This window comes from Canis aureus, chromosome X (assembly GCF_053574225.1).
Source record: "Canis aureus isolate CA01 chromosome X, VMU_Caureus_v.1.0, whole genome shotgun sequence".
Lineage (NCBI taxonomy): Eukaryota > Metazoa > Chordata > Mammalia > Carnivora > Canidae > Canis > Canis aureus.
Genome location: NC_135649.1, coordinates 67,522,315 through 67,548,524, shown reverse-complemented (window position 1 = coordinate 67,548,524; position 26,210 = coordinate 67,522,315). Strand labels below are relative to the sequence as shown.

Sequence of the window (26,210 nt, the reverse complement as noted above, 5' to 3'; positions counted from 1 at the left end):
CCAACATGCATATGAGAAAATGCTCTGCATCACTCGCCATCAGGGAAATACAAATCAAAACCACAATGAGATACCACCTCACACCAGTGAGAATGGGGAAAATTAACAAGGCAGGAAACCACAAATGTTGGAGAGGATGTGGAGAAAAGGGAACCCTCATACACTGTTGGTGGGAATGTGAACTGGTGCAGCCACTCTGGAAAACTGTGTGGAGGTTCCTCAAGCAGTTAAAAATATACCTGCCCTATGACCCAGCAATTGCACTGTTGGGGATTTACCCCAAAGATACAAATGCAATGAAACGCCGGGACACCTGCACCCCGATGTTTATAGCAGCAATGGCCACGATAGCCAAACTGTGGAAGGAGCCTCGGTGTCCAACGAAAGATGAATGGATAAAGAAGATGTGGTTTATGTATACAATGGAATATTACTCAGCTATTAGAAATGATAAATACCCACCATTTGCTTCAACGTGGATGGAACTGGAGGGTATTATGCTGAGTGAAGTAAGCCAGTCGGAGAAGGACAAACATTATATGTTCTCATTCATTTGGGGAATATAAATAATAGTGAAAGGGAATATAAGGGAAGGGGGAAGAAATGTGTGGGAAATATCAGAAAGGGAGACAGAACGTAAAGACTGCTAACTCTGGGAAACGAACTAGGGGTGGTGGAAGGGGAGGAGGGCGGGGGGTGGGAGTGAATGGGTGACGGGCACTGGGGGTTATTCTGTATGTTAGTAAATTGAACACCAATAAAAAATAAATTTAAAAAAAAAGCAAGAAAAATCTCAAATAAACAGTGTAACCTTACACTTATGGGATCTAGCCAAAGAAGGACAAGTAAAATCCAAAACAACAGACAGAAGGAAATCATGAAGAATTAGAGCAGAAGTAATGTACACACTGAAAAAACAATAGAACAGATCAGTGAACGCAGGAGCTAGTTCTTTGAAAAGATTTACAAAATTAATAGACTTCCAATCAGACTTATCAAGAAGAGAAAAGATGCAAATAAAGAAATTCAGAAATGAAAGAGGAAAAATAACAACTGACACCACAGGAATACAAAGTAAGAGCACAGTATAAAAAACTATATGCCAACAAATTGGACAAGTTAGAAGAAAAAGATAAGTTCCTAGAAGCATACAGCCTACCAAAACCGAAGCAGGAAGAAATAGAAAATTTGAACAGACCAACTATCAGCAATGAAATTGATCAGTAACAAACAAATAAATAAATAAATAAATAAATAAAGTCCAGGACCTGAGGGCTTAATAAGAAAATGCTACCAAACTTTTAAAGATAGTTAATACCTAGTCTACCTAGTCTTCTCAAACTATTCCAAAAGTTAAAAGAGGAAGAAAATTTCCAAATTCATCCTGTGAGGCTAGTATCACCCTAATACCAAAGCCAGATGAAAACAGTATAGAAAAAGAGAACTAGAGGCCAATATCTCTCACAAATATGCTTTCAAAAATCCCCACCAAAATACTAGCAAACTGAGTCCAACAGTACTTTCAAAAAACACATTTACCATGATCAATTGAGATTTATTCCTGGGATGCAAGTTGGTTCAATATTTGCAAATCAATCAACAGGATACATCACATCAGTAGGAGAAAGGGTAAGAACCATATGATCATTTATGCAAAAAAAGCATTTGACAAAGTACACATCCATTTATGATAAAAACTCTCAACAAAATAAGTTTAGAGGCATACCTCAACATAATAAAGTCCATCTATGAAAAACTCACAGTAATATCATCCTTAGTGGGGACTAAATGAGAGCTTTTCCCCTAAGGTCAATAATAACAAGGATGTCCATTCTTACCACTTGTATTCAACACAGTACTGGAAATCCTAGGTACAGCAATCCGACAATGAAAAGAAATAAAAGGCATCCACATTGGTAAGGAAGAAATAAAATTTTCAGTATTTGCAGATAACACGATAGTCCATCTAGAAAATCCTAAAAACTCCACCAAAAAAATACTAGAACTGACAAATGAATTCAGACAAGTCCCAGGACACAAAACAAATGCATAGAAATCTTACATTCCTATACACTAATAATGCAGCCACGGAAAATGAAGTTAAGAAAACAGTCCCTTTTACAATTTCATCAAAAACAATAAAATATCTGTGACTAAACAAAAAAGGTGAAAGACCTGTGAAAACTATAAGTCACTGGGGGCATTGGGGTGGTTCAGTGGTTGAACATCTGCCTTTGGCTCAGGTCATGATCCTGGGGTCCTGGGATTGAGTCTCCCTGCAGGAAGCCTGCTTCTCTCTCTACCTACGGCTCTGCCTCTCTCTCTGTGTTGCCCATGAATAAATAAACAAAATCTTTAAAAAAAAACTATAAAACACTGATGAAAGGAATTCAAGATGATGAAAGGAGATGGAAAGACATTCCGTGCTCATGGTTTAGAAGAACAAATATTGTTAAAATATCTATACTACCTAAAACAATCTACAGATTTATTGTAATTCCTATCAAAATACCTACAGCATTTTTCACAGAACTGGGACAAACAACCCTAAATTTTTTAAATTTATTTTTTATTGGTGTTCAATTTACTAACATACAGAATAACCCCCAGTGCCCGTCACCCATTCACTCCCACCCCCCGCCCTCCTCCCCTTCTACCACCCCTAGTTCGTTTCCCAGAGTTAGCAGTCTTTATGTTCTGTCTCCCTTTCTGATATTTCCCACACATTTCTTCTCCCTTCCCTTATATTCCCTTTCACTATTATTTATATTCCCCAAATGAATGAGAACATATAATGTTTGTCCTTCTCTGATCGACTTACTTCACTCAGCCAACCCTAAAATTTGTATAGAAACACAGAAGACCCCAAATAGGCAGGTCAACCTCAAAAAAGAAGAAGACAAGATGGCAGGTATCACAATTCCAGAGTCCAAGTTATATTACAAAGTTGTAATAATAAAAAAATATGGTACTAGCAAAAAAAATAGACGCATAGATTAATAGAACAGAATAGAAAACTCAGAAATAAACTCAATGATATGGTCAATAAGTCTTCATCAAAGGAGGAAAGAAAATCCAATGGGATAAAGTCTCTTCAATAAATGGTGCTGGGAAAGCTGGACGGCTATATGCAAAAGAATGAAACTGGATCACTTTCTTACACCATACACAAAAATAAACTCAAAATGGATTAAATACATAAATGTGTGACAGGAAGCCATCAAAATCCTAGAGGAGAACACAGGAAGCAACCTCTTTTACCTTGGTCATAGCAACTTCTTTCTAGATATGTCTCCAGAGGCAAGGGAAACAAAAGTAAAAATAAACTATTGGGACTACATCAAAGTAAGAAGCTTCTGATCATTCCACACAATGGAATATTATTCAGCCATAAAAGAGAATGAAGTCTTGTCATTTGTGACAACAAGGATGGAGCTAGGGAGTATACTGCTAAGCGAAATAAGTCAGTCAGAGAAAGAGAAATATCATGTGATTTTACTCTTATGTGGAATTTAAGAAAAAAAAAAACAAGAAACAATGGGAGAGAGTGAGAGAGAGAGAAACCAAGAAAGAGAAGCTTAACTATATAGAACAAACTTATGGTTACCAGAGGAGAGGTGGGTGGGAGGTATGGTTAAAACAGGTGATGGAGATTAAAGAGTACACTTATCATAATGAATACTAAGTAATGTACAGAATGGTTGTATCACTATACTGTACATCTGATTCTAATAAAAAATTGTATGTTAACTATACTAGAAACAAAAATAAATAACTTAATAGAAAAAGAAAATGCAGACTGTAAGATTTTTTTCATTTTTTGATGTCTATCAGTTTATTTTTTATTTTTTAATAATAAATTTATTTTTTATTGGTGTTCAATTTGTCAACATACAGAATAACACCCAGTGCTCATCCCGTCAAGTGCCCCCCTCAGCGCCCATCACCCATTCACCCCCACCCCCCGCCCTCCTCCCCTTCGACCATCCCCAGTTCGTTTCCCAGAGTTAGGAGTCTTTATGTTCTGTCTCCCTTTCTGGTATTTCCCACCCATTTCTTCTCCCTTCCCTTATATTCCCTTTCACTATTATTTATATCCCCCAAATGAATGAGAACATACACTGCTTGTCCTTCTCCGATTGACTTATTTCACTCAGCATAATACCCTCCAATTCCATCCACGTTGAAGCAAGTGGTGGGTATTTGTCATTTCTAATGGCTGAGTAATATTCCATTGTATACATAAACCACATCTTCTTTATCCATTCATCTTTCGATGGACACCGAGGCTCCTTCCACAGTTTGGCTATTGTGGACATTGCTGCTATAAACATTAGGGTGCAGATGTCCTGATTTTTCATTGCATCTGTATCTTTGGGGTAAATCCCCAACAGTGCAATGGCTGGGTCATAGGGCAGGTCTATTTTTAACTTTTTGAGGAACCTCCACACAGTTTTCCAGAGTGGCTGCACCAGTTCACATTCCCACCAACAGTGCAAGAGGGTTCCCTTTTCTCCGCATCCTCTCCAACATTTGTGGTTTCCTACCTTGTTAATTTTACCCATTCTCACTGGTGTGAGGTGGTATCTCATTGTGGTTTTGATTTGTATTTCCCTGATGGCAAGTGATGCAGAGCATTTTCTCATGTGCGTGTTTGCCATGTCTATGTCTTCCTCTGTGAGACTTTTGTTCATGTCTTTTGCCCATTTCATTATTGGATTGTTTGTTTCTTTGGTGTTGAGTTTATTTTATTTTTTTTATTTTTTTATTTTTTTGTTGTTGAGTTTAATAAGTTCTTTATAGATCTTGGTAACTAGCCCTTTATCTGATACGTCATTTGCAAATATCTTCTCCCATTCTGTAGGTTGTCTTTTAGTTTTGTTGACTGTATCAACAGTGCAAAAGCTTCTTATCTTGATGAAGTCCCAATAGGTCATTTTTGCTTTTGTTTCATTTGCCTTCGTGGATGTATCTTGCAAGAAGTTACTGTGGCCGAGTTCAAAAAGGGTGTTGCCTCTGTTCTCCTCTAGGATTTTGATGGAATCTTGTCTCACATTTAGATCTTTTGTCCATTTTGAGTTTATCTTTGTGTATGGTGAAAGAGAGTGGTCTAGTTTCATTCTTCTGCATGTGGATGTCCAATTTTCCCAGCACCATTTATTGAAGAGACTATCTTTCTTCCAGTGGATAGTCTTTCCTCCTTTGTCGAATATTAGTTGACCATACAGTTGAGGGTCCACTTCTGGATTCTCTATTCTGTTCCATTGATCTATGTGTCTGTTTTTCTGCAAGTACCACACTGTCTTGATGACCACAGCTTTGTAGTACAACCTGAAATCTGGCATTGTGATGCCCCCAGATATGGTTTTCTTTTTTAAAATTCCCCTGGCTATTCGGGGTCTTTTCTGATTCCACACAAATCTTAATATAATTTGTTCTAACTCTCTGCAGAAAGTCCATGGTATTCTGATAGGGATTGTATTAAACGTGTAAATTGCCCTGGGTAGCATTGACATTTTCACAATATTAATTCTGGCAATCCATGAGCATGGAATATTTTTCCATCTCTTTGTGTCTTCCTCAATTTCTTTCAAAAGTGTTCTTTAGTTTTTAGGGTATAGATCCTTTACCTCTTTGGTTAGCTTTATTCCTAGGTATCTTATGCTTTTGGGTGCAATTGTAAATGGGATTGACTCCTTAATTTCTCTTCCTTCAGTCTCATTGTTAGTGCATAGAAATGCCACTGATTTCTGGGCATTGATTTTGTGTCCTGCCATGCTACCAAATTGCTGAATGAGTTCTAGCAATCTTGGGGTGGAGACTTTTGGGTTTTCTATGTAGAGTATCATGTCATCGATGAAGAGGGAGAGTTTGACTTCTTCTTTGCCAATTTGAATGCCTTTAATGTCTTTTTATTGTCTGATTGCTGAGGCTAGGATTTCCAATACTATGTTGAATAGCAGTGGTGAGAGTGCACATCCCTGTCTTGTTCCTGATCTTAGGGGAAAGGCTCCCAGTGCTTCCCCATTGAGTATGATATTTGCTGTGGGCTTTTCGTAGATGGCTTTTAAGATGTTAAGGAATGTTCCCTCTATCCCTACACTCTGAAGAGTTTTGATCAGGAATGGATGCTGTATTTTGTCAAATGCTTTCGCTGCATCTAATGAGAGGATCATATGGTTCTTGGTTTTTCTCTTGCTGATATGATGAATCACATTGATTGTTTTACGAGTGTTGAACCAGCCTTGTGTCCTGGGGATAAATCCTACTTGGTCGTGGTGAATAATTTTTAAATGTACTATTGGATTCTATTGGCTAGTATCTTGTTGAGAATTTTTGCATCCATGTTCATCAGGGATATTGGTCTATAATTCTCCTTTTAGGTGGGGTCTTTGTGTGGTTTTGGAATTAAGGTGATGCTGGCCTCATAGAACGAATTTGGAAGTACTCCATCTCTTTCTATCTTTCCAAACAGCTGTAGTAGAATAGGTATGGTTTCTTCTTTAAACGTTTGATAGAATTCCCCTGGGAAGCCATCTGGCCCTGGACTTTTGTGTCTTGGGAGGTTTTTGATGACTGCTTCAATTTCCTCCCTGGTTATTGGCCTGTTCATGTTTTCTATTTCTTCCTGTTCCAGTTTTGGTAGTTTGTTGCTTTCCAGAAATGCGTCCATTTCTTCTAGATTGCCTAATTTATTGGTGTATAGCTGTTCAGAATATGTTTTTAAAATCGTTTGTATTTCCTTGGTGTTGGTAGTGATCTCTCCTTTCTCATTCATGATTTTATTAATTTGAGTCTTTTCTCTCTTCTTTTTTTTTAACTTTTTTTAAATTTTTATTTATTTATGATAGTCACAGAGAGAGAGAGAGGCGCAGAGACACAGGCAGAGGGAGAAGCAGGCTCCATGCACCGGGAGCCCGATGTGGGATTCGATCCCGGGTCTCCAGGATCGCGCCCTGGGCCAAAGAAAGGCGCCAAACCGCTGCGCCACCCAGGGATCCCTCTCTCTTCTTTTTAATAAGGCTGGCTAATGGTTTATCTATCTTATTAATTCTTTCAAAGAACCAACTCCTGGTTTTGTTGATCTGTTCCACAGTTCTTCTGGTCTCGATTTCGTTGAGTTCTGCTCGAATCTTTCTTAACACTCTTCTTCTGCTGGGTGTAGGATCTATTTGCTGTTTTTTCTCTAGCTCCTTTATGTGTAAGGTTAGCTTTTGTATTTGAGTCCTTTCCAGTCCTTTAATGGATCCTTGTATTGCGATGTATTTCCCCCTCAGGACTGCTTTTGCTGCATCCCAAAGATTTTGAATGGTTGTTTCTTCATTCTCATTAGTTTCCATGAATCTTTTTAATTCTTCCTTAATTTCCTGGTTGACCCTTTCATCTTTTAGCAGGATGGTCCTTAAGCTCACGTGTTTGAAGTCCTTCCAAACTTCTTGTTGTGATTTAGTTCTAATTTCAAGGCATTATGGTCTGAGAATACGCAGGGGATGATCCCAGTCTTTTGGTATCGGTTCAGACCTGATTTGTGACCCAGTATTGGTCTATTCCGGAGAAAGTTCCATGTGCACTTGGGAAGAATGTGTATTCAGTTGAGTTTGGATGTAAAGTTCTGTAGATATCTGTGAAATCCATCTGGTCCAGTGTATCATTTAAAGCTCTCGTTTCTTTGGAGATGTTGTGTTTAGAAGACCTATCGAGTGTCGAAAGCGCTAGATTGAAGTCACCAAGTATAAGTGTATTATTATCTAAGTATGTCTTAACTTTGGTTATTAATTGATTGATATATTTGGCAGCTCCCACATTCGGGGCATATATATTGAGGATTGTTAAGTCCTCTTGTTGGATAGATCCTTTAAGTATGATATAGTGTCCCTCTTCATCTCTCACTACAGCCTTCGGGGTAAATTTTAGTTTATTTGATACAAGGATGGCTAACCCTGCTTTCTTTTGAGGACCATTCGAATGGTAAATGGTTCTCCAACCTTTTATTTTCAGGCTGTAGGTGTCCTTCTGTCTAAAATGAGTCTCTTGTAGACAGCAAATAGATGGGTCCTGCTTTTTTTTTTTTTTTATTTATGATAGGCACACAGTGAGAGAGAGAGAGGCAGAGACACAGGCAGAGGGAGAAGCAGGCTCCATGCACCGGGAGCCCGACGTGGGATTCGATCCCGGGTCTCCAGGATCGCGCCCTGGGCCAAAGGCAGGCGCCAAACCGCTGCGCCACCCAGGGATCCCAGGGGTCCTGCTTTTTTATCCAGTCTGACACCCTGCGCCTTTTAATGGGGTCATTAAGCCCGTTTATGTTCAGAGTTACTATTGAAAGATATGAGTTTAGGGTCATCATGATATCTATTCAGTCCCTGGTTTTTGGATTGTTCCATTGGACTTCTTAAAGGGGAATTTTAAGAGTCCCCCTTAAAATTTCTTGCAGAGCCGGTTTGGAGGTCACATATTCTTTCAGTTCCTGCCTGTCTTGGAAGCTCTTTATCTCTCCTTCCATTCTGAATGAGAGCTTTGCTGGATAAAGTATTCTTGGTTGCATGTTCTTCTCATTTAGGACCCTGAATATATCCTGCCAGCCCTTTCTGGCCTGCCAGGTCTCTGTGGAGAGGTCTGCTGTTACGCTAATACTCCTCCCTATAAAAGTCAGGGATTTCTTGTCTCTTGCTGCTTTAAGGATCTTCTCTTTATCTTTTGAATTTGCAAGCTTAACTATTAGATGTCGAGGTGTTGAACGGTTTTTATTGATTTTTAGGGGGGGTTCTCTCTATTTCGTGGATCTGAATGCCTGTTTCCCTTCCTAGTTTAGGAAAGTTTTCAGCTATGATTTGTTCAAATACATATTCTGGCCCTCTGTCCCTTTCGGCACCCTCGGGAACCCCAATTCAACATAGATTTTTTCTTCCTCAGGCTGTCCCTTATTTCCCTTAAAATATCCTCATGATCTTTTGTTTGTCTCTTTTTTCCTCAGTTTCCCTCTTTGCCATCAACTTGTCTTCTATATCACTCACTCGTTCTTCCACCTCGTTAACCCTCGTCGTTAGGATTTCTAGTTTGGATTGCTTCTCATTCAATTGATTTTTAATTTCTGCCTGATTAGATCTAAATTCTGCAGTCATGAAGTCTCTTGAGTCCTTTATGCTTTTTTCTAGAGCCACCAGTAGCTTTATAATAGAGCTTCTGAATTGGCTTTCTGACATTGAATTGTAATCCAAATTTTGTAACTCTGTGGGAGAGAGGACTCTTTCTTTTGAGGTGAGGTTTTCCTTCTAGTCATTTTGCTCAGTGCAGAGTGGCCAAAAACAAATTGTATTGGCAAAAGGAGAAAAAGAAAGAAGAGAAAAAAGGAAAGAAAAAGAAAAAAGGAAGAAAAAAGAGAAAAAAGAAAAAGAAGAGAAGAAAAAGAGATAAAAAGAAAAAAAGGGGGGGTGGGAAGCAAACGGGAATCAAAAAGATAAAAAAAAAAAAACACCAAACCAAACAAAAACAAAACAAAAGGAAAAAACAAACAAACAAACAAAAACCCAAGGGGGTGCATCCTCTGATTCTGTATACTGTATTCCCTTGACTTCCCCTGGAACTTTCCAGTGCTGCTTGGTCAATAATTTGTTTTTCCCCTGTCCGTGTAGCTGGTCTTCTGGGGGAGGGGCCTGCTGTGCTGATTTTCAGGTGTTAGCACTTGGGGGAGCTGCTCAGCGAAAGATATTTAAGCTGTTTATCCTGTGAAGCCCCAGGAGGAACAACCGCAGTGGCAGCGGCCCGCTCTGGAGCCCTGGATTCAGCTCCGGCAGTAACTACAGAGCTCTCAGTCTGCAGGGGCCTGGATGCTCGGGGGGCGGGGCCGCTGATCTGCTCAGCTCCGGGCGGGAGAGTTCTTGCTGTCCTGTGCCCTCCTGGCCTCTGCCTATTTCGGGGTGAGACAGGATCTTGGGCTGTGTCCCCGGCGCACTGTGCTCCCGGGCCTGCGCCTTTGGATTCGCGCTCCGGGCCGTGCAGCCCCCTCTCCGCGGAGCCGCCGCCCCAGCCCCTCGGAGCTGCTCCGGGGCCGCGCAGGCCCTCCGCGTGTAGCCACAGCCTGAGCCCCTCAGAGCTTCTCCCGCGTCCAGCCATGCGCGCCCTACGGTCCTTTAGGGAGCTCGGCGCACTCTCCCCCAGGGCACAGGTGTCTGTTAGTGTCCCAGGGAGCCTGAGGGCATCCCCGCCCTCCTGGGATCCTGCTCTTACTCCCTGCCTGCACCTGCCTTTCCGCCCGGGATGATTGGTGAAGCTCCTGCTTTTTTGGGATGGGGCTTTCCTGTCCTGGGGGCACTCTTCCCGGCCTTAGCCCAGCTCCTCACGGCCCCCCCTCCTTGGATGTTTTGTTTCTTTATTTCTTTTTTCCCCGTCTTCCTACTTTGATAGAAGCGTGAACTCTTTTCACTGTAGCATTTCAGCTGTTCTCTCTTTAAATCTCAGGCCGAATTCGTAGATTTTCAGTATGGTTTGAAGGTTATCTAGGTAATTTGGTGGGGACAGGTGACTTGGGGACCCTACTCTTCCGCCATCTTGCCCCTCCCTCCCAGACTGTAAGATTGAGGCGGGGCTATGGTTTTTCTAGTGGGTGTAGTAGAATTATGGTGCATGGGTGATTAAGATATTTCAATGATTAACAAATAGGGAAGAGCAGACTTGGAGAAAATAGAGACAAGTGTCATGGGAAGAAAAAGACAATTGAAATAATATATAGCTATGACCATAAACTGGAATTTTTTTGAATGGACGATATATGAAGTGGAATAGTTCTAAAGTTTGGTCCTCAAAATGAGTGGGTAACATAGAGGTGGAGGGAAAGGTGACTAGGGTTATAAGTATCCAAGAATTTTGAGGCTAAAATGCTAGATGGCACTTTTTCTGATGTTGAGATCTAGCACTAGAGCAGGAGTTTGCAAAGAAGAAGGCTGTAAGCTAAATGAATGAATTAGAGCAACCAGGAGATCAATACAACCAGATGGCATAAGCCTCAAAGGAGAACAAGGTACCTCATGAGAAGGGAAGAGTAAAATGCACAGGATTATTTGCCATATACTGCCAACTAGAAAGTCAAGTGACCAGAGAAATTTTATAGGAACTTAATACCACACTGAATTGTGTCCTTGCAGAGTCAAAAATCACCTGGAATTTTATATCCCAGGAAACTAAAATAATAGTGAGGTCATTCAAAGAGATAAGAAAAGTAGAAAGATCTACTTTTCATGGGAGAGGGGAAAGGATGGAATGGATACAAAAGAGGTCAGTTTTGCATTTGAAGTATAAGTGGTAAAGATATTTTATAGACGTTGGGACTAGAATTCTTAAAATGTTTATAGACCTTAGCCCAGTGTTTTGCATAGAGTAGATACCTCAAAATTTAAGTTGTTAGGAACAAAAAAATGAAGAGTTCCACTACTCTCCAAAGAAGGAATAGTTGGATCCATGGAAGCAAATTTATTATGAAGGAGGCAACACTAGCAAACTAGAGTTATAAATACAGAAAGACAACAATATAAGATTAAGAACACAACCATTAAAAGGGCATGAGAATAAAGGAGTACTAACAGAAAAAGCACAGAAGGAATGTTCAGAAAGAAAGCAGAGATCATCTAAAAGCTATAATATCATGACAATGAAAAGAGTTTCTAGAATTAAAAAGTGGTTAAGAGTGTCAAATAACATCAGTTTTTAAGCATTTGTTCATGATTGAGATTAATAGCAATCTTAAAACCATTGTATACTTTTTGAAGACTAACAAAACACATGCTAAACAATAAAGCCATCATTCACTGGTCCACAGCAGATCCTTAATATAAAGTTTCTACTGCTGGGAATAAGAATCCATACCTTGAACCACAACATCTGGCTTTGGTACTGTAGAAAACCTTCGATTCAGGGGATCAATTTCTCCAGGAGCTAAGAATCCCTAAGGAAAAACCATAAAAAGACAGATTATTATTTCTCAGAGAAAAAGCTAATGTTTGAGGAGAAACAATATACCAGTGCCAAAAACATGTGAGAGGCAGGTATGGAAAGGAAACAAATACCTTCACTATATAAAAAATGTTTGAACTCCTGAATTCACATCCAAATTAATTTCATTAATTAAGGCAGAAAGTGGTACAAGATGGGGTACAAAGGATAAGCAGAAAGTTTTCTTAGTTAAACCTCTACCTCCTCTGGTGTATATAATTAGACAATCAGACCACAATGCTTATTATCAATAACTTAAGTTTTGTTGTTTTCTCAGTCATTCATGTGACTGCTATACTTTCTGCTCAGCATATATCTTTTTAAAAACATTTTATTTATTTGTTTTGGAGAGAATGAAAGAGTGCAGGGGGAGGAACAGAGGGAGAAGAAGAGGGAGAGCATCTCCAGCAGATTCTGCACTAAGTGCAGAGCCCAAAGTGGGGCTTCCCAGGACCCTGAGATCATAACCTGAGCTGAAACCAAGGGTCAGATGCTCAACTGACTGAGCCACCCAGGCGCACCAGTAGATATCTTTTGACTTGAATGTCTATCCTTGATTAAGTGGGATAAACTCACCCATTTTACCCTTAAAAACACCATTCATCTCCTTTTTTCACACATTTAATTTATTTTTAGCATTGAATGAGAAAGTCATCAGGTCGGGATTATTTTAACTGATCTTTCTGCTCATTATTCATAATATCAACTAAAGATAATCAAAACTTTATGTTCTACGCCTGAAATTCACATCGATGTATATCAATTTTATCTCAATAAAACTGAGAAAAAAACCAAAGCAGAGTGAAAGAAAACAGCTGTGGAAAATAGTCATACACAAACAGGTCAAAAACTCTGGCTCAGAAAGGATAGCTAAGTCTTACCCTGGATCTTCTAGGAGCCTCAGTTATAGCTTACCATAATAACCTACAATGGGGAAACAGATTTGTCAGTATATCTGGAAAACTTTGAGAAAGCGAACCCTCAACACAGCTCTCAATATCAGAAATAAGCTGGAAATAAAGTACAAAATTCCCAAGTGCTTCATTCAGAGCTGTTTCAACTGATGGGCACCTGGATGGCTCAGTTATTGAGCATCTGACTCTTGATTTCACCTCAGGTCATGATCTTGGGGTCCTGGGATCAAGCCCCACGTGGGGCTCTGCACTCAGCAAGGAGTCTGCTTGAGGATTTCTCTCCCTCTCCCCATGCTCACGTGCTCTCTAAAATAAATAGATACATCTTTTTTTTAAAGCAAAAAAGGGGGCTGTTTCAACTGAATTTAACATAAAAAACATTTATGTTAAATGTTTTAGTCCCACAGCAAAAAGTAAACAAACAATAAATTTTTAAAACTATGATGTTCCCAACCACTTTTCATGGTGCCTAAAATGATCTTATTGGTTTATTCAATTAAATAATAAAACATTATGTTGCTTGAAACAGTTAGTACTTAAATACATTATCAATCATCATTACTATCTAAGCACAGGTGCATGTATCAGTCACCAGGCAAGCCACTAGGGTGAAGGGTGTTTTGAAAGGGCGAGATCTAGGCCCTGATCCGAGAGCAGTTCCAAGTACAGTCCCAAGGTGGGAAGCCCTGGGCAGTATGAGAGACATGGTTGCCAGGGGGAAAAGAATTTTGTCAAGGACTGGCCATGCTCCCACTCTAACGACCTGGTCTGGAGGAAAATATATAATTAAAGGAGAATATAAAAGCAAAGGACAGATCCAGATTTAATGAGCTACTCACAAATCTGATTATTATATTGACTAAAGCAGAAAAAAGTGGAAGAGTCTTGAGGTTTCCCCTTACCTCTGCCATCAAGCTTCCTAAGATGTACAGAGACTGACCCCACATATGAGGCAACTTGCCCATGGGGACTCGGTCCACAGTGTGAGGATTTTGATATTCTTCATCAACCTAAAAGAAAAGATAAAGAAGCCACATGAAAGGTGATAGAAGGTTAAAGATACTAGACAACAAAAAGGCTGAATCTGGATTGTGACTCATGCCTTAGAAAACAGTTACTTATGCAATGCACTGAAAAGTCAAGCATTACGACTACAGTCTAGGGAAGTATTCCTCTAACTGTGTGTACATACAAATCACCTGAGGATCTTGTCCAAAGGCAGATTCGGCCTGAGTAGCTATGGAGGAAGGCCTGAGATCTGCATTTCTAACAAGCTCTCAGGTGATGCTGCTGATGTTGCTAGTAGTTTATTCCATCCATCGCCACCAGAGTGGAAGACTGCAACTCTCCCACGGCTAATGCTCCTTAGAAATGGAGAAGAGGAACAATGGTACTCCCAACCAGCATTGCAGGAAAATGGAGACATACTTCATTTTCCAAACCTGATCTACTCAAACAATCCAAGATTACTGGCCTCAAAGCAGAGAATACCAAATCCTGAGAGTTCACACAGAACATCACCCTAGTTCTGCCTACTGAACTCCGTACCATTTTTAACCTTAAGGTTTGTCTTTTTCAAAATTATTTTTTATTGGAGTTCGATTTGCCAACATATAGTATAACACCCAGTGCTCATCCCGTCAAGTGCCCCCCTCAGTGCCTGTCACCCAGTCACCCCAACCCCCGCCCACCTCCTCTTCCACTACCCCTTGTTCATTTCCCAGAGTTAGGAGTCTCTCATGTTTTCTCACCCTCTCTGATATTTCCCACTCATTTTTTAAAAAAACTCAATCTCTGAACCATTAATTTTTTAAAATTGAGGTATGGTTGACATATAAAAAGGCCATACGTATTTAACATATGCATCTTGATGAGTTTGAGGATAAGTATACACCCATGAAACTATCATTGGAATGTTTGGTCTCGCCCTTGTCTCACTGTACAATTGTGCCATACCTGAGACTGCTTTAAAAGTTTAGTTTCAAAGGAATAAAATCATATTTTCATCACATTATACCTAAAGACAAACTTTTTGATAATTAAAGTCAGAAAATTAAAAATTATTTGACTCAAATGAGGCACTTCTATCGAGGTACTGCTCTCCTTCTCCCTGCTCCATGTTATGGCACTGTCCAACTCACCTTGTCTGGAGGAACACTGTATAGCTCTGGCAAAAGTGGAACTCCATTTTTTCCCTTGATGAGGACTGCTTCAAGAGCCTCTCTATATTCTTGAACCTGCAAGTATAAGAAAGGGGGAAAAAAGTTTATATAGAGTTCCCTTGGGGGATGTCAGAGGGTTGTAGCCGAAGAAGTTCCTATTGTAAAGGATTCATTTAGTAAAAGGGAAAAGAAAGAAAGTAACATTTACTAAGCATCTATGAAATGTTTATTAAAGGCCAGATACTACGCTAGAGATTTTGTGTGCTTCAACATATTTAATTTTAATAACCATCTTAGGAGATACATGCAATTAAGGCCCTTTTACTGAAAAAAATAAGGCTCAAAAAGGTTATGAACTTGTGGAAGATCACACAGCAAATAGTAAGGTTGAGTCAGATTTGAGCCCAAGTCAGCCTGCCTTCACAGGCCTGTTTTTATCCACCACTCTAAATATAGCTTCTTGTCTTTACAGGTACTGGCTTTTAAAACCATATTTAACTAGAAAATTAAGTTTTCAGTAGAGTGAAGTTCACATTTTTTGCTTAACAATTTGCTGTAGATTAGATTAGTAATACATAAAAAGCAAAAAATACAAAACACAAAAAGAGGGATCCCTGGGTGGCGCAGCGGTTTAGCGCCTGCCTTTGGCCCAGGGCACGATCCTGGAGACCCAGGATCGAATCCCACGTTGGGCTCCCGGTGCATGGAGCCTGCTTCTCCCTCTGCCTATGTCTCTGCCTCTCTCTCTCTCTCTCTCTCTCTCTGTGTGTGTGTGTGTGTGTGTGTGACTATCATAAATAAATAAAAATTTTAAAAAACACACAAAAAGAAAAAATCTCTACAATTTATGGTGGAAAGAAACAGTTCTGCTATAACAGTTGTTTTGAAAACCCAAATTTTTTCCAACACATTTGATATATTAGGGAACACTTTGAGCACAGCACGAATTTGACATTTGCTTATGCACAATTTTGACCTGAGAGTACTCTCAGCTGAACTGACCATGTATGAATACCCAAAACACTTTACACATGAACATGCCCCAGGAGGACAATGAACCACACCCATCCATGTGCCCTGTTAGAATTTTCCATCCGATTTCAGACAATACTCCTTCTATGGCTTCATAATAACTTCTGTGCTGCTCCCTTCTAGTGGTCACCCTAGCTGCATCACTCTGTGTGCCTTCCCTTCTCTTTAATTTCTTCCCCTTTCTTCTCAGCTTATTTTTTATTCATCATGTATATTCTATGTTCTTTTTCTCTTTTCCCTCACTGTTTGCTGTCTTTCTTCTTCTCTTCTTCTGGCACACAGAGTGGTGGGCGTGGGAACCCATCAGGTGAGCTGGCACATATCCACAAGCAAACCTAAGGTCCCTTTCAAGGTACAAGTGCCATATCAACTGTGGTATGCATGTATTTCTTAACTGTTTAACATGCATAAAGTTATGACAGTGTTTGTTAGGTTCCTAGCATTTTTTAAAAATGTATTTCTGACAAACTTTTTAAGTGCTGGGTCCCAACCTCCTTTTCCCATGATCCCTATAGTCTTTATTTCTCAAATATGCAGAGCATGGTGATTTTCAAGAAACATATATGTCTCATTACAGCTGAATTGACTGTCCTTTGTGCTTATGGAGTATCTTCATCTGTGAAATTCAAAAAACTTTAGGGACATCTTCTTCTTCAAAGAAGAGTGAAAAACTATTTGTATACAGAGAAACGGAAAAAGCCCATGACTATATTTGGGCTATTCAAGAGTCAGGAGGGAAGCCAGAAAAAAAAACAAAAAAGAATCCAAGTTTCCCAACTCTTTTTACCCCAATGAGTCCAAAAAAAAAAAAACGTGATTGTGCTTTGTACTTAGTAGGCACATCTGATAAATACACCTTTTTTTTGAGCAAGAGAAGTTTTTTTTATAAAAAATTCTGTGGAATTTGAGAAGGACTGAGAAAAATGGTAGAATGAAAATAGGGTGGTCAAAATAGGGTGGTCTATTTTTATTACCACTTATCTTATTTGCTTTCTCAAAGAGGATATTCCTTAATACTGAAATTTAGAATCAAACAGCACTCTGTGGCCCCTGAAACTTTTGGTGTAACCCTATTATTTAAGATCCTGTTGGCAGTTACAGATTAATATTGGCCAAAGCATTCAAATTACACAAAATTGTGTTTTATGTAGCCAAATATAAGTGACTTCCAAATGTGTTGGATTTATGTCCAAGTTTAGACCACAGCTAGTTTGTAGAACACCTGACACTAAACTTACTTGATCAAATATCCCAGTTTATTTTCCAATGATGGTTTCTAAATTACTTTATTCATGAAGCTCAAAAAGTGATGATGACCATGTTTTCAGGGGGCAAGGACAGGTATAAACGGGTTGTTGTTTTGGGAGTTTTTGAGGGGGCTAACATTAGAACATCATTTCCAAGATATATTTAAAAAATAAAAGATACACAAAGCCAGGAAGTAAAGTGAAATACCTCTAACAGCTGAGGCAAGAGGACAGGGCTTGCTGTTTTGCTCTCCGTATTTGTTAAAAGCCAAGTCTGAGCAATGGCAATGTAAAGGTCTTCCAACTCTTAACCTAGTGCTCTCAACTGCTAGTCTCTAGAAGACTGTCTTTCCTAATAGGGAACTCCCATTTTGTCACAGGGTCAGCACAGCCATTAACTGCAAGACAAAGACATTCTGCTGAAAAGCTGTCTCCCCAGTATATTACCTGTTCTGCATTGCCACCAAAGACCCCATCAAGGATAAAGTATGTCCAGAACAGTGGCCATTCACACTCGATATTTTCAAATAACTTCAACTCAGATGGTTCGTAGTACAGGCGACTGGGATCCTGGTAAGAACACAATAAACAAAGTCTATCTTATCACTGCAAAGTCAGACTTACGTCTTTAGTTCAGAGGTATCAGAATACAGCCTTTCACTTCTGAGAGCTTGTTTCAGAGAAGGCAGAGCACAGTACATACTCCTCCTCCCTTAGCGAGTACTTTGTGATGTGACTTGTAACTAGTAGAACTGGGATAAGAATGATGCTACAGGCAGGTATATGAAGAATTGAGATTAGTTTATAGTAAACATGAGTGTTATTTTATATTTGTTAAATTTGAGGTAGCATAAGAACATACAAATAGAAATGTTTACAAGGACAGCAAGAGATGAGGGTTTGGGAATCATCCTCGTAGAGGTAACACTTGAAGGACAAGTTACCATTGTAGCACCTACATATAGTAAACAAATGACCCAAGAACAGAATCTTGGTAAAGCCTCATAGTTCAGTGAGGGAAGTCAAAAGGAGAATAATTAGGATAGTGTAGTACTGTGGAAATGAAATGGGAAAAGAATTTCAAGAAAATGGAAGGGTAGGTAACAGTAATGGACTACAGAGGAGTCAAGTTCAATAAGGACTGAGAAAAGGCTATTGGATTGATCACTTAGGAGCTTCTGATGATATTTCAGAGCATAATGTTAACAGATTGGTAGAGATAGAAATCAAAGGGGCTAAAGAACAAAGTAGAAGAAGGGAAGTAGATCAGAAGAGTTTGAGCTCAATAATGAAAAAAGGCCTTAAACAATGTTTACATTGCCAGTAAAGTGCTTCTTATTGACCATTCATTCCCTTTAATAATACTGATTTTTCTCCATTGATAATTCCAAGGAGAACCTTTGACAAGTGGAACAAAAGGATGTTAACTTTTCAAGATCAGGTATTGTTCAGAACTAACCAACTGCAAAAGGTGGAAGGGGGCCAGAAATATATACTGAAGGAAAGATTTTCCCCTTTGTAATTATTCAGTATTTGGGAGGGAGATACTTTGAGACTATTCAAAATCTTCTGTTTCTGCTTAACCTCTCATCCACTGATTTAAGCACCTATCAGTAGCTTTTTTTTTCTGAAACCAACCAGCTCCAAGAAGTGGAAGAACTACACCTTCCTCTATTTTATTTGATCTATAAAGGCTCACAAACAAAAAACATAAAGGCAACTAACCCCAACAAAGGGAGCAAACATCAGTTATTGTTATCCTACTTAGTGATTATTTGAAGTACCACCAATGAGTTAAGTATTTTCTCTGAATGAGACTGCAGATAGTAGTGACCATTCTACTTTGTACTTGTTTTGGGGAAAAGAAACCCACCTCTTTAGGGGTTTTATATCCATCTCGTAGAAAGCGACAGCAACCATAACGACCCTGGGAATGCAGAGAAAAAAGTTGGAAGCATGTCCATTTGTATATCCATATAATGAATCCATATAATTGCAACATGTGCAATTGTAACCTATCACCAATACAGATAAAATATTTAAAAAATAATAAAAGGTAATTTAAAAGAAACCCTCTGAGGGACGCCTGGGTGGCTCAGCGGTTGGGCGCCTGCCTTCGGCTGAGGTCGTGATCCCAGGATCCGGGATCGAGTTCCGCATCGGGCTCCCTGCTTATGTCTCTGCTTCTCTCTCTCAGTCTGTGTCTCTCATAAATAAATAAATAAATAAATAAATAAATAAATAAATAAATAAATCTTTAAAAAAAAAAAAAACCCTCGATATCAGCCCAGCAGCAGAAACTGATTTCAGCCATCAATGTGGGTTGAAGTGAGGTCTAGGGCTCTTCACTAAAGCAGAATTTCTAATATTATCCTCTCCATCACTTTCCACCATAGGGTAAGTCTGTAACAGCCCAATTGCTAATCTATGTGGTCCTGTTCACACAGTTCATAAGAGAGCAACAGGCTTTTTTTTTAAAAAAGACAACATATCTTTTTAAATTTTGAGATAACTTGAGAACTTACAGAAGAGTTGCAAAAACAGTACAGAATCCCCATTACTCTTCATCCACTGTCCCTTTATATTAACATCTTACATAACTGCAGGGCATTTATCAAAACTAAAAAATTAACCTTGGTACAATGCTATTAACCAAAGTACAGAACTTATTTGGATTTCACCAGTTTTTCCACTAATGGCTTTTTTTTTCTGTTCCCAAATCCATTTCAGGATCCCATTGCATTCAGTTGTCACATCTCCTTAGTCTCTTCCAATCTGTGACAGTTCCTCAGTCTTGTTTTTCATCACCTTGACACTTAAAGAACTCATCAGTTATTTTGTAGTATGGCCCTCAATTTGGTCTTGTCTAATGTTTTCTCATGATTAGACTAAGATAACGCATTAGTTGCATGGATACCACATTGGTGCTGTGCACTTTTCAGTACACTGTATCAGGGATACATGATGTCAATATGTTCTATTACTGGTGGTATTAACACTGATCATTTGGTAATATCACTGACTCAGAACCCCCAGTGATATTAGTTTCTCCTTAAAGTCAAAGCTCTAAAGAAAAGAAGGGCACATATGGACATACCTGAAGCTTGGTGATGATTTCTTGCTTTGTGAGCTCTACCAACTGGTTATCCTCTACTGCAAAGGCTGGGAAGGAAATAACTGAGAGCAGACTAGCATCTACCTCTTTGGATGTTGAAGCCCGAGGGAGTATCGAATTAAGGATAGACTAAAAAGGAAGAAAGGAAGTCAAAACTGGCATATTAGTAAACAACTTGGGATTATAAAACAAACAGCTTTAGTTTCAAAAGATTATGTGGAAGAGGATCACTCGGGAGAAAAATCTAAACATTATACCATAATAATGGTTCAATTATATTCAACACTGAATTTGATAATAATTCAAGAATAATTTCTAAGTAAGAGCTTAGAAAACTAGCTATTTCTGTAAATCATGCCTTGTCTTAATACTGCTCTCAATGCTTCCTAATCCTGAATCTTAAGCAGCTGCTCATGGATAAAGAATACTCTAAACATCATCTTGTCCACAATCCCCTTGCTCCATTAGCAACCATTTAAGTACAAAGATAAGAGAAGATGTAGCTGCCAAGAAGCAGGATGTGGAAGGATCAGCTCCTACACTGCTGACATTTATCTTTTCCAGGGAAAATTTCACATTTTTAAAATGAGAAGATAAGTTTATATTTATTATGGGTATCTAATCAGGGTTTGAAGACAGGGAGAAAGTCATCTTGCCAACGAGAAGAACCTTACTCTTTCAATACAGAGAGTAACCCTAAACAAAATTGAGGATACATATTTACCACTTAAACAGTCTAATCTCCAAACATCTATGCCTAGAGACAACTGGAGATAAGAGAATGTTTCAAAGCCACTATCAAGAAGATTACTCAAAATCAGTCACCTCTTGTTTTCTTGGTATATTTAGGAAAGGAACAGAGCCCACAGACCCTTGATATGACAACTGTGAATTAGAATTCCACATACTATGATAGGATCCCTTTATAGCCATGGATGAGCGAACTATGGTTCGGGACTATGATCTATGTTATAGTTCACGCTATATCAAACTTAACTCAGTATAGGAAGCTTGGATAAGATACTTTTGGCAGATAGTAATAAATCAGATTGTGTACTCTCAGGTCTCCTTATTCTAATGGCCATGCTCATTCTGAGTCTGGGTAAGAGTAAAACTTTTTATAATGTGGTTCATTATTCTCTTACCTGGCAGTGTTGTACTTCATCAGCTAGGACATGGATAACTGATTGGGGCCCACCTTTCACACCAAACAGGTCCAGTTCATCCAATGCTTCCAGGGCTGCCTATGAAGAGCAAAGAAAGAAAGGACATTTTCAGCAAAAGATATAGATTTCTTCTCCCTGTACACCAGTATCATATCAGTGCATATGAAGTCATTTTGAGGGATCCCTGGGTGGCGCAGCGGTTTGGCGCCTGCCTTTGGCCCAGGGCGCGATCCTGGAGACCCGGGATCGAATCCCACGTCGGGCTCCCGGTGCATGGAGCCTGCTTCTCCCTCTGCCTGTGTCTCTGCCTCTCTCTCTCTCACTGTGTGCCTATCATAAATAAATAAAAAATTAAAAAAAATTTAAATGAAGTCATTTTGAATATGTTCAGCAGAATAGAAAATAACAATGTAGCATTCTTTATTTTCAGGGGCCTCTGAAGGTTTTTTTTTTCCTCCCATATTATCCCAGAAGCAGTTAAGATGGAGGTCGTAAACATCTTTTCATGGTAAAAAACCCTCAACAAATTCAGTATAGAGGGAACATATCTGAACATAATAAAGGCCATATATAACAAACCCACAGCTAACACTTGTGATGAGCACCAGGTGTTGTATATAAGTGTTGAACATAAGTGTTGAATCACTATATTGTACACCTGAAACTAACCGGAATCCAAATAAAAAAAACAGTGAAAAATTGAAAGCCTTTCCTCTAAGATCAGGAGCAAGACAAGGATGCCCACTCACACCACTCTTATTCCACATAATATCTGAAGTCCTACCTAGAGCAATTAAGTAAGACAAAGAAATAAGAGGCATCCAAATCAGAAAGGAAGAAGTAAAATTGTCATTACTTGAGGATGATATGATATTATATACATAAAATTGTAAATTCAACCAAAACCTGTTGGAACCAATCAATGAATTCAGTAAAGTTGCAGGATATAAAATCAGCATATAGGCGTGTGTGCGCCTAACCTCAGCTGGTCCGCCTGAGACCCCCCGAGCGCCAACCCTAGTCCCCCGCGCGGTCCCATTTGCGCTCCAACAAGATGAAAGAAACTATCATGAACCAGGAGAAACTCGCCAAATTGCAAGCACAAGTGCGCATTGGTGGGAAAGGAACTGCTCGCCGAAAGAAGAAGGTGGTTCATAGAACAGCTACAGCAGATGATAAAAAACTTCAGTTCTCCTTAAAGAAGTTAGGGGTAAACAATATCTCTGGTATTGAAGAAGTGAATATGTTCACAAACCAAGGAACAGTGATCCATTTTAACAACCCTAAAGTTCAGGCATCGCTGGCAGCGAACACTTTCACCATTACAGGCCATGCTGAGACAAAGCAGCTGACAGAAATGCTACCCAGTATCTTAAACCAGCTTGGTGCAGACAGTCTGACTAGTTTAAGAAGACTGGCTGAAGCTCTGCCCAAACAATCCGTGGATGGAAAAGCACCACTTGCTACCGGAGAGGATGATGATGATGAAGTTCCAGATCTTGTGGAGAATTTTGATGAAGCTTCCAAGAATGAAGCAAACTGAATTGAGTCAACTTCTGAAGAAGATAAAACTTGAAGAAGTTACTGGGAGCTGCTATTTTATATTATGACTGCTTTTTAAAATTTTGTTCATGGATCTGATAAAATCTAGATCTCTAATATTTTTAAGCCCAAGCCCCTTGGACACTGCAGCTCTTTTCAGTTTTTGCTTATACACAATTCATTCTTTGCAGCTAATTAAGCTGAAGAAGCCTGGGAATAAAGTTTGAAACAAGGTTAATAAAGTTCTTTGCCTAGGAAAAAAAAAATAAAAATAAAATCAGCATATAGAAATCAGGGGCACTTCTGTACATTAGCAGCCAAAAATGGCTGCAGGAAGAATACAGAAAACTATCCCATTCACAATAGCATCAAAAGAAATAAAATACTTAAGGGTAAATTTAACTAAGGAGGTGAAAGATCTGTACAGTGAAAACTACAACACTTTGATGAAAGAAATTAAAGACACAAACAAATGGGAAGCTATGCCATGTTCAATGAATTGGAAGAAATAATATTGTTAAAATGTCCATACCACCAAAAGCCATTTATAGATCTGATGCAATCCCTATCAAAGTTCCAATGTCATTTTTTTTCCACAGAAATAGATAAAGAATCCTAAAATTTGTCTGGAATCACACAAAGACACCAAATAGCCAAAATAATCATGAGAAAGAAGAATAAAGCTGGAGACATCATACATTTTGATTTTAAACTATACTACAAAGATATAGTCATTAAAATAGTATTATGTGGGTATAAAAGTAGGCACATAGACCAATGGAACAGAATAAAAGTCAGAAATAAACCCCTGCATTTACAGTCAATATTTGATAAGGGAGCCAGGAACAGTCAATTTAGAAAGAGCAGTCTCTTCAACAAATGGTGTTGAGAAAACTAGATAACCACATGCAGAGGAATGAAGCTGGACCCCTACCTTACACTCTCACAAAGATTAACTTCACATGGACTAAATATAAGACCTGATACTGTAAAACTTCTAAAAGAAAACATATGAAAAGAGCTTCTTTAAATTGGTCTTAGCAATGATTTTTTAGATATGACACTGAGAGCACAAGAAATAAAATCAAGAATCAACAAGTGGGACTGCAAGTTCTTGCACAAGAAAAGAAACAATGAAAGAAATAAAAAGGCAACCTATGGAATAGGAGAAAATATTTGCAAACTGTAGAAGTTAATATCTAAAATATATAAAGAACTCAGACAACTCAATAATTTAAAAAATTCAATTATAAAAGGAGCAGAGGAATTGAATAGATATTTTTTCCTAAGAGGACATACAGATGGCCATTAGGTACACGAAAAGATGTTCAAAGTCACTAATCAACAGGGAAATGCAAATCAAAACTACAATATAATATCATTTCACACCTGTAAGAATGGCTATTATCAAAAAGACAAGTGGTAACTAGTGTTGGCATGGGAATGTGGAGAAAAGGGAGCTCTTGTACACTGTTGGATGGAATGCAAATTGGTTCTGCCACTACAGAAAACACTATGGGGGTTCCTCAAAAACTTAAAATAGGGCTATCATATGATTGATTGATCCAGCAATTCTGTTCTTGGGTATATAAACAAAGGAAATGAAAAGAGGATATCAAAGAGATATATGCACCACCATGTTTATTGAAGCATTATTCACAATAGCCAATATACAGAAACACTGTCAACAGATGCAGTGGATAAAGAAGACATCACACACACACACACACACACACACACACACACACAGGAGTATCATTCAGCTATGAGACAGATGGAAATCCTGCCATTTCTGACAACAGAGATGGACTTGAGGGCATTAAGCTAAGTGAGAGAAGTTAGAGAAAGACAAATGCTGTACTATATCACTTATATGTGGAACTTAAAAAGCCAAATTAAAAATACCCAGCAAAATGGTGGTTACCAGGGGTTGGGGGATGGAGGAATCAAGGAGATTTTGTTTAAAGGTACAAACTTGCAGGGCGCCTGGGTGGCTCAGTCCGTTAAGCGACTGACTCTTGGTTTCAGCTCAGATCATAGTTTCACGGGTTATGGGATTGAGCTCCACATGGGACTCTATGCTCAGTGGGGAGTCTGCTTGAAGATTCTCTCCCTCTGCCTCTCCCCCCATGTGCTTGTTCTCTGTCTTTTTCTAAAATAAATAAATCTTTTTTTAAAAAGGTAAAATATTTGCAACCAGCAGATAAATAAGTTCTGGAGATCTAATGCACAGCACAGTGAATATGAACAATAATAGTGTATTATAAATTTTTAAATTGCTAAGAGACTAAATATTAATCATTCCTACCACAAAAAAATGATAATTATATGATGTGATAGAGGTGTTATCTAACACTTCGGTGGTAATCATATTACAATAAGAACGTATCAAATCAATATGTTGGATACTTCAAACTTACACAAAGTTATATGTCAATTACATCTCAATAAAAATACATTTCGAGCAGCCCCAGTGGCTCAGCGGTTTAGCGCTGCCTTCAGCCCTGGGCCTGATCCTGGAGACCCGGGATCAAGCCCCATGTCAGGTTCCCTGCATGGAGCCTGCTTCTCCTTCCGCCTGTGTCTCTGCCTCTCTCCCTCTCTCTCTTGCTCTCTCTCTCTCTGTGTCTCATGAATAAATAAATAAATAAATAAATAAATAATATTTCATTTTATTTTTAAAATTTTATTGTTTTATTTTTTTATCTCCAGTGGCTGAATTCTTTAAAACTGCATTTTAAAAAAGATACAGCATAAGATAAAGTTATAGTATTATCAAGCCAAGCATCATACTTTAAAAATAATTTGAACATGACACAGATAAATTTATAATAAACCATTGTTTTGGCAGGGTAGCTGCAAGTATGACACCAGCACACGAGAAATGCTAGGCCTCTTCATTTTTGTAATGGTGGAGAAGATGAATTTAGTTTAAGGTATGTTCTCTGGGGTGCCTGGGTGGCTCAGTCAGTTAAGCATCTTGACTTGATTTCAGCTCAGGGCATGATCTCAGGGTCATGAGATCGAGCCCCGTGTTGGGTTCTGCC

The 26,210-nt window shown here is 38.9% G+C and overlaps 2 protein-coding genes across 11 annotated transcripts in view; one reads left to right on the top strand and one right to left on the bottom strand.

Moving 5' to 3' along the window:
• The window catches only part of PHKA1 (phosphorylase kinase regulatory subunit alpha 1), a 179,971-nt gene that overhangs the window by 120,990 nt on the left and 32,771 nt on the right, over positions 1 to 26,210 (bottom strand). For all 10 annotated transcript variants that reach the window (XR_013374805.1, XR_013374806.1, XR_013374803.1 and 7 more), the window contains 7 exons: positions 21,601 to 21,699; positions 20,438 to 20,584; positions 19,214 to 19,267; positions 17,788 to 17,910; positions 15,041 to 15,136; positions 13,802 to 13,909; positions 11,860 to 11,938 (listed from right to left, as the gene is read on the bottom strand). Coding sequence is in view for 7 of the 10 variants with exons in the window: in XM_077888633.1 (XP_077744759.1) it covers positions 11,860 to 11,938; positions 13,802 to 13,909; positions 15,041 to 15,136; positions 17,788 to 17,910; positions 19,214 to 19,267; positions 20,438 to 20,584; positions 21,601 to 21,699 (706 nt within the window). In the remaining 3 variants the exon portion in view is untranslated. The remainder of the gene's footprint in view (positions 1 to 11,859; positions 11,939 to 13,801; positions 13,910 to 15,040; positions 15,137 to 17,787; positions 17,911 to 19,213; positions 19,268 to 20,437; positions 20,585 to 21,600; positions 21,700 to 26,210) is intronic.
• LOC144309202 (transcription factor BTF3) lies at positions 22,582 to 23,405 on the top strand. The gene has a single exon (XM_077890405.1). It carries the CDS (start codon positions 22,676 to 22,678, stop codon positions 23,162 to 23,164), a length of 489 nt encoding a protein of 162 aa, XP_077746531.1. The 5' UTR covers positions 22,582 to 22,675; the 3' UTR covers positions 23,165 to 23,405.

Coding starts and splice junctions, on each gene's coding strand:
- LOC144309202 (XM_077890405.1), top strand. CDS start 22,676: ATGAAAGAAACTATCATGAACCAGGAGAAACTCGCCAAATTGCAAGCA.